At 37.1% G+C, this 14,614-nt stretch overlaps 2 protein-coding genes across 3 annotated transcripts in view; one reads left to right on the forward strand and one right to left on the reverse strand.

Moving 5' to 3' along the window:
* PDE3A (phosphodiesterase 3A) overlaps positions 1–14,614 on the forward strand; it is a 320,464-nt gene that overhangs the window by 84,586 nt on the left and 221,264 nt on the right. Inside the window, exon 1 of one of the 2 annotated variants that reach the window (XM_064377771.1) lies at positions 147–156. The exons of the other annotated variant lie outside the window; for it this stretch is intronic. The gene's annotated coding sequence lies outside the window, so the exon portion shown is untranslated. Of the gene's footprint in view, positions 1–146; positions 157–14,614 lie in introns of those variants that run through there. 2 annotated transcript variants of the gene reach the window in all.
* On the reverse strand, positions 2,921–3,388 carry LOC105713852 (ubiquitin-conjugating enzyme E2 L3-like). The gene is made up of 2 exons (XM_012447665.1): positions 3,359–3,388; positions 2,921–3,262 (listed from the first exon to the last, which is right to left on the reverse strand). Exons 1-2 carry the CDS (start codon positions 3,386–3,388, stop codon positions 2,921–2,923), a joined length of 372 nt encoding a protein of 123 aa, XP_012303088.1.

Here is a 14,614-nt window from a genome sequence, read left to right on the forward strand (position 1 = left end):
ATTTGCTTGTCTGTACAGGATTTTATTTCTCCTTTGCTTAGGAAGCTTAGTTTGGCTGGATATGAAATTCTGGGTTGAAAATTATGTTCTTTAAGGATGTTGAATATTGCCTTCCACTCTCTTCTGTCTTGTAGGTTTTCTGCAGTAAGATCCACTGTGAGTCTGATGGGCTTCCATTTGTGAGTAACTCGACCTTTCTCTCTGGCTGCCCTTAGCATTTGTTCCTTCATTTCAACCTTGGTGAATCTGACCATTATGTGTCTTGGGTTGCTATTCTCAAGGAGTATCTTTGTGATGTTCTCTGTATTTCCTGAATTTGAATGTTGGCCTGCTTTGCTAAGTTGCAGAAGTTCTCCTGAATAATAATCTGGAAAAGTGTTTTCCAACTTGGTTTTCTCCCTGTCACATTCAGGCACACCAATCAAATGTAGGTTAGATCTTTTCACATAATCCCATATTTCTTGGAGGCTTTGTTCCTTTTCATTCCTTTTTCTCTAATCTTCACACTTTATTTTATTAAGTTGATCTTCAGTCTCTGATATCCTTTCTTCTTTCTGTTTGATTGATTCTGCTATTGATACTTGTGTGTTTCACGACGTTCTCGTGCTGTGTTTTTCAGCTCCGGGGCTCATTTATGTTCTCTAAACTGGTTATTCTAGTTAGCAGTTACTCTAATCTTTTTTCAAGGTTCTTAGCTTCCTAGAAATGGGTTGAACATGCTCTTTTATCTCAAAGGCGTTTGCAATTACACCCCTTCTGAAGCCTACTTCTGTCAGTTCATCAAACTAATTCTCCATCCAGTTTTGTTCCCTTGCTCACAAGGAGTTATGATCCTCTGGAGGAGAAAAGACATTCTGGTTTTTGGAATTTTCAGCCTTTTTGCAATAGTTTGTTCTCATCTTCGTTGATTTGTCTACCTTTGGTCTTCGATGTTTGTGACCTTCGAATGTGGTTTATGTGTGGATGTCCTTTTTGTTGATGTTGATGCTATTCTTTTCTGTTTGTTAGTTTTTCTTCTAACAGTCAGGACCTTTTGCTACAGGATCCACTGCAGACCCTGTTTGCCTGGGTATCACCACTGGAGGCTGCAAAGATTGCTGCCTATTCCTTCCTCTGGAAGCTTCGCCCCAGAGGGGCATCTGCCAGATGCCAGCTGGAGCTCTCCTGTATGAGGTGTCTGTCAACTTCTGCTGGGAGGTGTCTCCCAGTCAGAAGGCATGGGAGTCAGGGATCCACTTGTGGCAGTCTGTCCCTTAGCAGAGCTCGAGTGCTGTGCTGGGAGATTCACTGCTCTCTTCGTAGCCGGCAGGTAGGAACGTTTAAGTCTGCTGAAGCTGCACCCATGGCCACCTCTTCCCCCAGGTGCTCTGTTCCAGGGAGATAGGAGTTTTATCTATAAGCCCCTGATGGGGGCTGCTGCCTTTCTTTCAGAGATGCCCTGCACAGAGTGGAGTAATCTAGAGAGGCAGAGTGGCTAGAGTGGCTTTGAGGCAGTGGACTCTGCCGTGTTCGAAATTCCTGATGGCTTTGTTTACACAGTGAGCGGAAAACTGCCTACTCAAGTCTCAGTAATGGTGGACACCCTGTCCCCCACCAAGCTCGAGCATCCCAGGTGGACTTCAAACCGCTGTGCTGGCAACAAGAATTTTAAGCCAGTGGATCTTAGCTTGCTGGGCTCTGTGGGGGTGGGATCCACTGAGCTAGACCACTTGGTTCCGTGGCTTCAGCCGCCTTTCCAAGGGAATGAATGGTTCTGTCTCACTGGCCTTCCCGGCACCATTGGATATGAAAAAAAAAAAAAAAAAAAACAACCTCCCACAGCTAATTCAGTTTCTGCCCAAACAGCTGCCCAGTTTTGGGTTTGAAACCTAGAGCCCTGGTGGTATAGCCACTCGAGGGAGTCTCCTGGTATGTTAGTTGCAAAGGCCATGGGAAAAGCATAGTATCTGGGCTGGAATGAATCGTTCCTCATGGCACAGTCCCTTATGGCTTCCCTTGGCTAGGGGAAGGGAATTCCCCAATCCCTTGAGCTTCCCGGGTGAGGGGCTTCTGTTCACCCTCCACAGGCCGCGCTCAATGTCTAACCAGTTCCAATGATATGTGCCGGTACCTCAGCTGGAAATGCAGAAATCACCCGCCCTCTGTGTTGATCTCGCTGGGAGCTGCAGACCAGAGCTGTTCCTATTTGGCCATCTTGACCAGAAATCTCCCTGCATTGTAAAACAGGTTTTGTTACAAAAGATTCAGTTAATCTCTTTAAATGAAATTTATTCTGATTTCCTACTTCCTCCATTAAAGTGCATTAATCCTTCTTAACGTATGTGTTTATCACCTGATAAACAACTGGATTGCTAAGTATGTAAAAGCTACTTTATAAAGTAGCTAAAAAATTTTATTGCATAGCACCCAATGTGATTTAGCCATTTCAACACTGTATTTTATTAACAGCACAGTCCAGACCTAAATAGTGAAAAGATTTTCTGCTCAAATTTTCCCCTAGGAAAAGAAGATTGGGATATAGAGGAATCATCTTTTCTCCTAATGATTCTGCCTTTTGATGAAGTAATACTCTGTGTTATTCCAGGTCTTTTAAATTTTAGACAAAACTTAATTTATTTTAATAATTACTTTAGAAAATAAAATTTTATGAGGCAAGATGTAGCAAAATTACACCACCACATTTTTCTTTTTCCAATCAGAGTGTTTCATTTACAAACATTGCCATTTATTTTTTATTTTTTAGAACATTTAAAATTTTTAATCCTTTCTTTACAGGTTGCCCAGATCACTTTTGATTAAGAAAACTGTAGAAAGTTAGTAACTGCCAAAGTGACTGCCAGGTGGTGGCATGTGTCAGTTTCCACAGAGTCCTGCTTTGAGGGTCTCTGCTCGCAGTTGCTGGAACCAGTTGTGGCGGACTTTAGTCCACAGGTCGGTTTTCCCCATATTTCTCTACAAACTCTTCAGTATTCTTGAGGAATTTTTTATGGTCCTTAAAGTATTCTTCAGCGAGGTCAGCCTGAAGCAGGTGCTCAGGCTGGGGGTCATTCACCAGTGCCGTGAGGGATTGCATTACTTGGTCAGTTTTGGTTGCTGGCTTCCAGTTTTCAGCACTAATTTCTGACAGACAGACCTGCCCCTTTTCATCATCGACCTTTGGGTGACAGATTTTTGTTTTAAATGTGATCTTTGGTGGTTTGAATGGGTACTCTGCTGGAAAGTTGATTTCTATTCTGAAGGCCCCCTTATCATACGGAGGGTTGTCAGGATCAGTAAGCTCTTGCCAAGTCAATAAATTAGTTTCATCAACTTGGATGTTACGGAAGTTTTTCATTCCACATTTGCAGATTTATTCAATTTCCTTCATCAGCTTCCTGCTGGCCGCCATCTTGGATTTGGTGTTGCTCCTTTCCCAGAATGCATCGTGGCCTAACATTGCCATTTATTGTGGTTTATTTTGTTGAGCTTGATGCTTTGCATTAGTTTGTTACTTAATAATTATCTATTGAGTGCTTACTACACTTGTCTAGTTTCCACAAATTATAAGGTTTATGCTAAACATGAGGACACAGTAGTGAATGAGACCTAGTCCCTGCCATCCAGGGGCCAATAAGTCACAGATGTGAATTAGCCCTTTCCCCTGACTTTTGAGATTCCAATTTCAAAGGGGTTGTCAAATAGACAGTGCCATATTCGTGAATCTTTTAGCCAACTAGGTTAAAAATAAATTTTCACATATTTCTATTGAGTCTACTGGACACCAATATACTTTAATAATTGTGTTTAAAATAGAAAACTCCTTCAGTTTGAAGCGTCTTTTATTTGAGAAAAGTGAAAAACAGATTCATGGATATTATAAAAGGTAAACAGGTTCGATGCCTGAAATGGACATAGCTCCTTTACATGTTATTTTAACATTTGAGAGAATGCTCTTCAAATGCAGAATTGGCTACAGGTGTTAGAAGGAGTAGTTCAAGTTGTCTTCAACCAAGAGTCATCTAGAAATTGGCTGCATCCTGGTATATCAAAGATGCTGTCTGGGAATGTGCTTATATTTTGATGAGTAATGTGTTTTTATAACAAATGAAGAAGATACATGTCAGAATGTTGAGCTGGTCAGGTCTCAGCAGGGGATTTGAAGAATAGTGTAACAGCCAGTGGGCGCTAAACAAAAATTGGGTTTACTTGGGTACATGAGAACTCTTTTAGCCAACTAGGTAAAAATAAATTTTCACATATTTCTATTAAGCCCACTGGAGACCAATATACTTTAATAATTATGTTTAAAATAGAAAACTGCTTCAGTTTGAAGCTGTCTTTTATTTGAGAAAAGTGAAAAACAGATTCATGGAATATTATAAAAGATGAACAAGTTTGATGCCTAAAATGGACAATGCTCCTTTACATGTTATTTTAACATGTAACATATTTTTACCTAGTTGGCCTTCTGACTTGGTCTGAGAACTTGTTCAAGTTTCTAACTCCAGCTGAATCACAGTGTGAAGGAGAACAAGTAAAAAAGCTCAGTTACTGCAGAAAGTTGCTTGCAGTTTCAGTTTTACAAAGCTCACTGTTTAAATCTAGTAGTTACCTTTTAATCTCTTCAGGTATGTCAGCAAATTTCTAGTATTTGGAAATACGCCTTGGTCACTTGCAAAAGGCTGTGGAAGATGCGAATCATGGTAAAATGTCAGATATTTAAGAATCTGGTTCAAACTTCCAAATAAGGATTGTTTCAGACCTCAGTGTATTAACAGTTTTCCTAAATATTCAGTGGTCTTCCTTTCTTCCTTTCTTCCTTCCTTCCTTCCTTCCTTCCTTCCTTCCTTCCTTCCTTCCTTCCTTTCTTTCTTTCTTTCTTTCTTTCCTTTTTTTTTGAGATGCAGTCTTGCTCTGGCTCCCAGGCTGGAGTACAGTGGCACCATCTCAGTTCACTGCAAACTCTGCCTCCCAGGTTCAAGTGACTCTCCTGCCTCAGCCTCTGAAGTAGCTGGGATTACAGGTGTGTGCCACCACGCCTGGCTAATATTTGTATTTTCAGTAGACATAGGATTTTGCCATGTTGGCCAGGCTGGTCTTAAACTCCTGGCCTCAAGTGATCCGCCCACCTTGGCCTCCCAGGTCTCAAGTGATCTTCCTGCCTTGGCCTCCCAAAGTGCTGGGATTACAGGCTTGAGCAAGTGCACCCAGCCTCATTCACTTATAGTTTTTAATTTTTTTATGGGAGAAAGGACCAGTGACCTTTTTGAATGTGAGAAGGATCCCAAAACAAAAGGCGATTTATTTCCTTTCCTTTAATTCTGCCACATTACATGGCACCCCAGTATCTAGAAGAATTTTCTCTTGTGTGAGATAAATGAGTTGGACTTCCTTTGGAAAGAGTCAGGTTTTATATTCATTTAGAAATATTTGTGCCTATAATGTGATCACAATTGTACATGACACACAGTTGTTTATTTAACTATGTTTCACCCTTTCGTCTTGTGTGGGATGCTCACACTTAACTGCATTTCTCTTTGTTGAATAGTTTAGCCCTGACTCACTAGTTCTTCATCTGGTCAATCTGCCTTGTTTTTGTACCTGAACAATATCTCTCATCACCTGACCAAAATGCTCTGGCTCCATAGGTCTCAGCTTAGAAGTTACTTCATGGAATGCTTCCCTGAACAAGGCTTTCCATATTCCCAAAGGGAGTACTTAATCCCAGTAAAATATTAGTGCTCCTGAATCATGGTATTCCTCTGCATGCATCAGACTAGTTCTCGTTGTGGTTCATATAGTCTGACTTGTGCAGATACAAGATTAGTCTCTTTCTTGTTCGCTGTTCTTGTTCTTAGTGCCTGATTTAGCATGCGGGTCATAGCAATCATGCCTAATGAGTGTAATTGAAACGAAATAATTTTTTTAGAATTTGGAAGTCATTTGTCTTAATGTGTATTTTTCCCCCTTTTCTGGTCATCAGCATTAGAACTGAAGTCATCTTCAATATCGATCTCTCCCTCATCCATTCATTAAGTCATTCACGAAATTTTGACAGTTTTCCTTTGCATTGTGTTTCTAAATGATCATCCTCTTCTCCTTTTTCAGATTAAGATTCTTGTTTTCTTTACCTGTTGGTACAACAAGTTTGGGAAATGCTAGTTAAGCAGTTAATGATTTAGTTATCACAGGACTCGACAAAACCTCTAATGAAAGAAAGAACATTGTACATTTTGACAGAAGGAATGCAGGATAGAACATTTGCTATATTTGTTTGATCAGAGAAGCTTTTTTCCATCTCAGGGAATCTTATGTGGTTAATGATCTGCAAAACCCACTTGGGGAAATGCTGGCAGAATTGTGCAGCAGTCACCCTGTCATCATGGGCTGTGGTCCATTTGACTTTAACTTAACGATACACATCAGCTATAGACAGAAGACACATGGAAGGGAAGCATGCCAGCTCCCTGACACTGAATGACTTCTGACCCTTGCACTCTTTTGATAGCTCAGACCATGTTACCTTGGTTAGGCGAAGGGGCCCCAGGTAGGGAATTATGCACCTTATTCACCTGCTAAAGACACTGCTAATTCTTCTTGCAGTACTTCCTCGATGCTGTCTTGGTAAGATTTAAAATGTTTTTAGCCTGTCTTTAGGTACCTTCAGAAAGAATGCCATGGTGCTCCTATTTAATGTCTGCCTACAGCACTGTTTTGAATCTGCAGGTGCAAGGGATTTAAAAGCCAACCACGGTCAAGTTGGGTTTTTATTTCCCAGATTTATGATTACTGGTTTTGGATGACAAACTTGATCATGTAGAAGTCGTTTGCTGAGGTATCAGTATATAGATGGCAAAAACAATGGAAAGAGAGAACCATGATTTGCCAAGAGTACCTAAGAACTAAGTAAAATAAAAGTTCAATTTTTGGTTAAAGGAGCCAGAGAGGAAAAGCCTGTAAAATGTTAGATACTTTTTTGTCCCTGTTTTGAATATAATTAGGGATTATGTTTGGGAAATCATGTTGTTGACACAGTGATAATCCCATAAGATTTTTCCAATTGCTCAGATTTTGGAGTCCTCCTTCCTCGGCTCTGTTTCTCTTACAACTCACATTTGATCTATCTTATTCTACCTGATTTCAAAATATCTAGAGTCTCTCCATTTAACTATCTGCACAGTTACCATCTTCTGTTGCCCGAATTATCTGTTGCTTGCTTTCCCTCTTGCCTCCTTCTAGTTTACTCATCACACAGCAGCAGGACTAATCCTTTGAAAGGCGAAGTACACCATATCTTCTCTGCAGTCTTGCAATTGCATCACCTCTCATTCAGAATAAAATTTGACATTCTTCACCCAGGAAATGAGCTCAGCCATCATTTGTCTCCCTGTGATATCTCTGACCTCATGTTTTAACACTTTCCCCATTCCTCACTGTAGTCACATCAGCTCCTGGCTCCTGCTTGAACTTGCTAAGCATATCTTTACCTTGGATTTTTTACACTTGCTGTTTCCTCTGCCTGGAATGTACTTTTTTCAATGTACACATAGATTATTTTTTCATTTCCTTGCCTGTGCTCCAATTTTCCTCACGAATAGTCTTCCCCATATTACTTTATTTAAAACAATTCGTACACACTTATCCTCACCACTCTCTGCTTACCTAACCTTTTTCTGCATTGTTTGTATTACCAGCTGATGTGTTATTTTCTTATTGGCTGCCTTCTTTAACTCGAATGTAAGCTCAATAAGAGCAGGGCTTTGTTTGTTTGCTTGCTAGCTTGCTTATTTATTAACTTTTAAGTTCAGGGGTACATGTGCAGATTTGATATGTAAGTAAACTCAGGTCACAAGGGTTTGTTATACAGATTATTTAGTCACTTAGGTATTGAGCCTTGTACCCATTATTAATTTTCCTGATCCTCTCCTTTCCCCCACCCTCCACCCTTCAATAGACCCCAATGTGTGTTGTTCCCGTCTATGTGTCCGTGCGTTCTCATCATTTAGCTCCCACTTATAAGTGAGAACATGTGGTATTTGGTTTTCTGTTCCTGTGTTAGTTTGCTAAGGATAATGGCCTCCGACTCCATCCATTTTCCTGCACAGGACATGATCTCATTTTTTTATGACTGCATAGTATTCCATGGTGTATATGTACCACATTTTCTTTATCCATTCTACCATTGATGGGCATTTAGGTTGATTCCATGTCTTTGCTATTGTGAATAGTGTTGCAATGACCATACATGTGCATGTTTCTTTATGACAGAACAATTTATATTCCTTTGGGTGTATACCCAGTAATGGGATTTCTGGATTGAATGGTAGTTCTGTTTTCAACTCTTTGGGGAATCACCACACTGCTTTCTACAGTGGCTGAACTAATTTACAGAATGGGAGAACTAACAGTGTATAAACGTTTCTTTTTCTCCACAGCCTCACCAGCATCTGTTGCTTTTTGACTTTTTCATACTAGTCATTCTGATTAGTGTGAGATGGTATCTCATTGTTGTTTTGATTTTCATCTCTCTCATGATCAGTCATGTTGAGCTTTTTTCCATATGCTTTTTGGCCCCATGTATGTCTTCTTTTGAAAGTGTTTGTTCATGTCCTTTGCCCACTTTTTAATGGGGTTGTTTGCTTTTTTCTTGTGAATTTAAGTTCCTTACAGATGCTGGATATTAGACCTTTCTCTGATGCATAGCTTGTAAAAATGTTCTCCCATTTTGTAGATTGTCTGTTTACTCTGTTGATAGCTTCTTTTCTGTGCAGAGCTCTTTAATTAGATTTCATTGGCTTTATCTTACTCATTGCTAAAGAAAAGTGCTTGTAACAGGATTCTGGCATGTAGTAGGCATGAACCAGATGCTGGCAAAATAAATTAAGATTAAAGAATGTGTGAGCAAGCCCTCTTGTTTGTTATGGAACTCAGTATTTACTAAGAAACGGTAGGCTACTTTTCAACAAATCCCTGTCATGTCTCTATATTTGTTCTAAAATTGGTAAGCTTTCTAACTATAAGTGTATAAGTAAACATCATAGTAATTGTTCCTCTCCTATTTCTCTCCTTTTCTCTTGTAGCATGATGCCAGGTGAGTATTTAAAAACATTGAAAGGGTTGGGAAAGATCTAAGAGGTGGATAGTAGAATAATCCATCCAGATACCTCTTCTTGGGTCTACCTGAACAGATTTTAGGGACTGTTACTGTGTGATGTATCTAAAGCTTTCCTCCATCGAAGTGTTTATCCCTGGAACATTTCTATCAATGTAACATCTTAATGATAAACTGGCATTTGATCACAATATATGGCATTTTTCCTTGGTAAAAGAAATACATGAAGAAAATCTTAAAATTTATGGGAGCGCTAAAAATGAACGGACAATAAATATTTAATATTTAAATATTTATATCCAGGACATCTCGATGACCTGTAGGTTCCCTCGTGAAGGGATCATCGTCTGTAGCAGCATTCCTTCAATGAGGAGAGAGAGTACATATTTTAGAGTCTTTAGAGAGAATTGGAGGCATTTACTATGTTTTGCTTTAAATAAGTTTCCTGAGTGACAAGAATAAGTCATACAGCTTAACTTTGCTAAAATACTAAGCAGGTAGAATTTTAAAATGCTGAATTTTGTAATATGTTCCCTGGGAGTTAGTTTGCTTATGTAATACATTATACCACCAAAGAGATACTATACAAACAAATTTGGGGAGAATTTAATAAAATAAGTATTAGTATTTCACATTCAAACCATAAAGTTGATTTCTTAGGAAATTATTTGCTCCAGTATTGATGAAAATATGCATCCCTCTGAATTGCAGCATGAACCAAACCTCCCATAACCTAAATCGATAGCTCCAAAGCAAAACCAACTTACAATAACAGGCCAGCATTGCAGTAATTAAAAACATGACCAACTTTGTACAATATTCTAGCGATATTAATGCTGTAATAAAGAATTAACAACAAAAAAATTTGCTGGAAATACAATTATGTTTATGTGTGTCCATGGGTAGAGTTCCCAAGCATTGCATGGGGGTGCAACTAGTGATTCGGTTATTTCAGTTTATTAGAAGTTTAATAATCCCTTGTAGTTCCCTTGCACCTTTACAAAATAGTACTTAATGACAGGTAAAAAGAATGAAAGTTATGGACTTAGCAACAGGAATCAAACAGAGGGCTTATGCTTTTGGATGAGTTTGCCAGCTGGGGACCATTCTGAGAATAACTGTTCTCTCTTAGCCTAAACATGGAGATGCTTTTTTCAAATAGCCTTAGTTTTTGCTTTCTCTTCCTTGGTTGAGGTATACTAAAGCCTCCTTCCAGGAAATCTCTTTAATCCCATTTTATACAGTCAAAGCAATCACTTCATTATCAGAAATGCATCTATTTCCAACAAAAACCAAAACCTCATAAAACAAACAAAACCTGACAATTCACATAACAAGAAAATTTCAGTCAAAATCTGAGAAAAGACATTGAGTGGTGAAGAAATTCCTTTCTAAGGTGGAATATACAACAGGAAAATATTCTATTTTCTAATTCTTATCAGGGAAAGTTTGCTCTTTACTCTATTATTATTTTATTTGTTCTACATTATTCTATTCTAAATTTTCTATTTTTTCATTTAGTTTTGCTTTTCATATTAACATTGCTATACTGAGATGCTAAATTTATATGGGTGGCTTAGATTTTTGTAGGAATCCCAATAGTATTATACTTGTAGTATTTGGCTTATGGATAAAACAAGGCGCATATGAAGTAAAATTTCTTCATATACATGCATATAACACATATAAAAATGTTTGCATATATGTACAACTTAATTCATTCGTGTTTTATTTATCCTTATACAAAATATTTTAACTGGAATTCTATATACACACATTTTATATATAAATTATTATATAATGTTAGTGGTTGACCCAAAATAGAATACAGATTTCCTTAAGTTTTAATGAAACTAGAATAGAAAAGGGTATAATGTCTCTATTCAAAGTAAGGGTTAATCTACTTTTGGTAGGTTGAAAGTAGAACATTTTCTTATCTGAGTTATTATATCTGTTAAAAAATAACTTGTAACATAATTAAATATGTCATAGTTGGTTTATGGCAATGCTGTAAAAATGTTTTTAAAAAGAACTTCTGAACTATGCCCTGATTAAATTAATAAACATGTCACATAGATTGCCATTTAGAAGGGTTATTTTATTTCCCTAAAATTGCTGCATTTTGAGCCTGTCTTCTCAGTGAGTTTTAACAATGTTGTTTATATAGTTAGATAATGTGATTATTTTAGTGATTCCTTTAGATACTAACTTTACTAACTGGGAGATAGGATCATTGACATTTTTTTCTTCAAAAATATTTCCAGATTTTTTTCTTCTGGATTTCGGAAATTTGAATCATTTTATATACTAGTGAATTTTCATTATTTTGTATATGTTCATCTTCACATGGATGTATTTATTATTGATAAAGCAGCTGTCCTGTTTATTGCAAAAGTACAAAGAACAGTGCTTGGTGCCTTTTAGCTTTGCCTCAAGGTTGTTAATATGTTTTCTGGAAGTCCCGCTATTGATTGCCTCATATGAGCCTCTACAATTCCCATTTCTATCTAGTTCATTAGTTGCCACTATTTCCTTTGTTTTTTCAAGAACGGTCCTTTTACTTATCCTGAGTTTTATTGAGGTATATAAATATTAAACTTTCCAAAAAGATTTGGGATGAATATATAATGTGAGGCAAATCTTTTTGTGTATGTTTAAGAGTGTGCTGGATTAAGTTTAGAAATAGCATCTGGTCAGTAGTTCTCTTCCACCTTCTTACTAACGTGCCCTTAGAAACACGGGAAAAGATACATGCAGAACACTGTGGTGACATTCAACCTACTGCCTGTCTGGGAGGAGTTTCACTTACTATAAGCAGATAAAACTGGAAAGAATCCCATTCTTGTCTTCTTATTTACTCTCAGACAGGTAGAGCAAAACTTAGGGGCTTTCCCAGAGACAGTAGGGCTTTCCCTACTGTCAGTTTTGCTCTACTTGTCTGACAGTAGGTAGAAAGACAAGCTGTCCTTCCTAAGATTCAGAAACGGAGCTATGCCAGTAAAAAGCAAAGACAGACATTAGGATACTGTCCATGCATATAGCCTTTGAGGCCATTAGACTGTTGTCTACACTACATTATATAGTCATTAACATGGTGTTTGCTATGGCTCACAGTGATTAAAAAATGCTTATGGTAAAACCTTAAGAAGGGAAAAAATTTGAATTTATACAAAAAGAATATGTAAGGGTATAAAAATATATAAATAAAAGTGCCTAGATATAAGGGTGATGGAAATACGTCAGATGTTAACAGTGCTTTCTTATGAGATGGAGAAATTATGGGTGACTTTTCCTTCCCAGTTTAGTGTTTCATTGTACTTCTAAATATTTGTACAATACACATCTGTTATTTGTAATTTTGTATGTTGAGTATATATCAAGCTGCATTTAAATAAAAGGAAAGAATGGGTGGAAAATATAAGACATTTTTATAAATACTTTTTAATATCTGTAATTTCTTGAACCATCCTGGAAGATAGACTTTTATTGACATTTTACAATTATGACTAGAATAGTTGTGAAATCTTTCCAACTCCAAACCCCGTGGGCCTTCTACTACACCTTGTTACAAACAGAAAATCATCCTTATGGAAAGCAAAGTCAGAAAATATATTAAATAAGTATAAAATATATAAATAACTATATGTTATTTGTATAAAGTAAAAATTTTAAAGACATTTTTGAAGTTGCTAGCATAATTTCTATCTTTTTAAATTTACATATAACTTTTAGTGTGTTTGTTACTAGTAAGATATGAAGAAAAAATAACGTATAATTTGACCATCAAGAGATTGTTTTACATTGTATAACATGTTCTTCATATTTTAGTGTATATACATTCATACATATAGATTCAAAGGTTTCATAACATTAATCTGAAATATATACTTAAAAATTTTCAATTTAGTACCATTAATGATAAGAAGATAATATACTTATGATTTATATTGGTTTTATTGTGTATTTGTAGTGCCCAGTCAGAAAATCAGAACCTACTCTAATATAAGCAGTAAGATATTGAATGAAAGCAATCAATTACAATAACAGAAGGAGGCACAAAAGAGAGAAAAGGCTGTTATCCAAATATCAGAATGCTGTTACCACCCAAGGCTGGAGGCCAGGAAATTGTGTTTGATGCTGAATTGCAGGAGAGGCTGGTGCTTCTGCTGCGATCTCACAACAGCATTGTGCCATTGTGGCACAGCAGCCTTCTAGGAGCCAGTACTACTAATATCTGTGAAACTACCAAGCTGGATACCATAGTTACCTACAGTGGTTCTCAGTAGCCCTCTGCTGCTGTTGCCTCAGCAGAAAAAAAATTACCTATACTTCCTATCACCTTCAAATCTCTAATCATTGCCTCCCGTTGGCAGGACCTGACAAGAAGCCAGCTGGCTAAGGATTAAGAAAAATGTAGTTTACAGCCTTCCTGCCTCCTGTGAATCAGAAAGATGGGGATGGAGTTGATGGACAAGAAAGAGTTTTCACACATTTATTCATTACTTCATTTTAGTAATTTTCTTCTTTCATATTACTTGTTTTAATAACTAACCTTCAAGTGAATAATCAACAATAATGGCAATTCATTGGCTGAAAGCATATACTGTAATTTATTAAAAGCACAATATCATTAGGAAATGAATAATTGGAGAAATAGGATGGTATCAAGAAAGATATATGTGCTTTTCTGAAGCATCTCATATATAGTTTATATAAAGAATGCAATACAAAAATAATTAAAATCCAGATAAATCAAAACTTTAAACTTTTGGAATAATATGAAAGTAGTATATGGTAATGGCAGGGTGGAATTCCAACTGATTAGTTTGAACAAGACAATACTACGTTTTAATTATGGAAAATAAACTTAGTAGTCTTCTCAAGATTATTAGCAATTCTTCCTTAAAATGTTTACATCTGAAAAGATGGCTTCAGCCTGATTATTTTAAAGCCTGTGTGGTTCATCAGTTTAAGTAGGGAAGTGGGACTTGGCGATCTCAGAGGAGTTCTGTAGCTTCCATGCCCCTGCTCCCCTCTTTCCATGGCTCACTACTGCCATTCACATAAGCAAACACTACCTTCCCTCAGTCATTCAGATCATGGATGAATGCCATTCTGTGTTTAGCTTAACCACCATCATTCTTGATAAAATATAACTTTTTACTTGAGTAATTCATATCTAGTATAATAGACTACAGTATTTTTTGAAATATAGAGTCCATATCAGTGATGGTATAGAAGATTATTTTAGATACAAGCAGATATGCTGGTAGATAATATTGTTTACTAAATTATTTGCTTTTCATTTCTACTCTAATATTTCTGAATTAGATAAGGGGAGCAGATCTCAACTTGGAGCTAGGATGCTTTCATGTCCCTCCAACCCTCACTGATCAACTTTGTAACAGAGAACAGGCCTCAGGCTACGAGTGTTTGTCAGGAAAAAAAAAGAGGATCTTGTGAGAATTGAGAGATGGCATTATCTTTCCTTGACTTTAGTTTTATGGCCACTTTGTACTTATA

Source organism: Aotus nancymaae, unplaced genomic scaffold (assembly GCF_030222135.1).
Source record: "Aotus nancymaae isolate 86718 unplaced genomic scaffold, 86718_ANA_hifiasm-v0.15.2.pri h1tg000016l, whole genome shotgun sequence".
NCBI classification, from domain to species: domain Eukaryota; kingdom Metazoa; phylum Chordata; class Mammalia; order Primates; family Aotidae; genus Aotus; species Aotus nancymaae.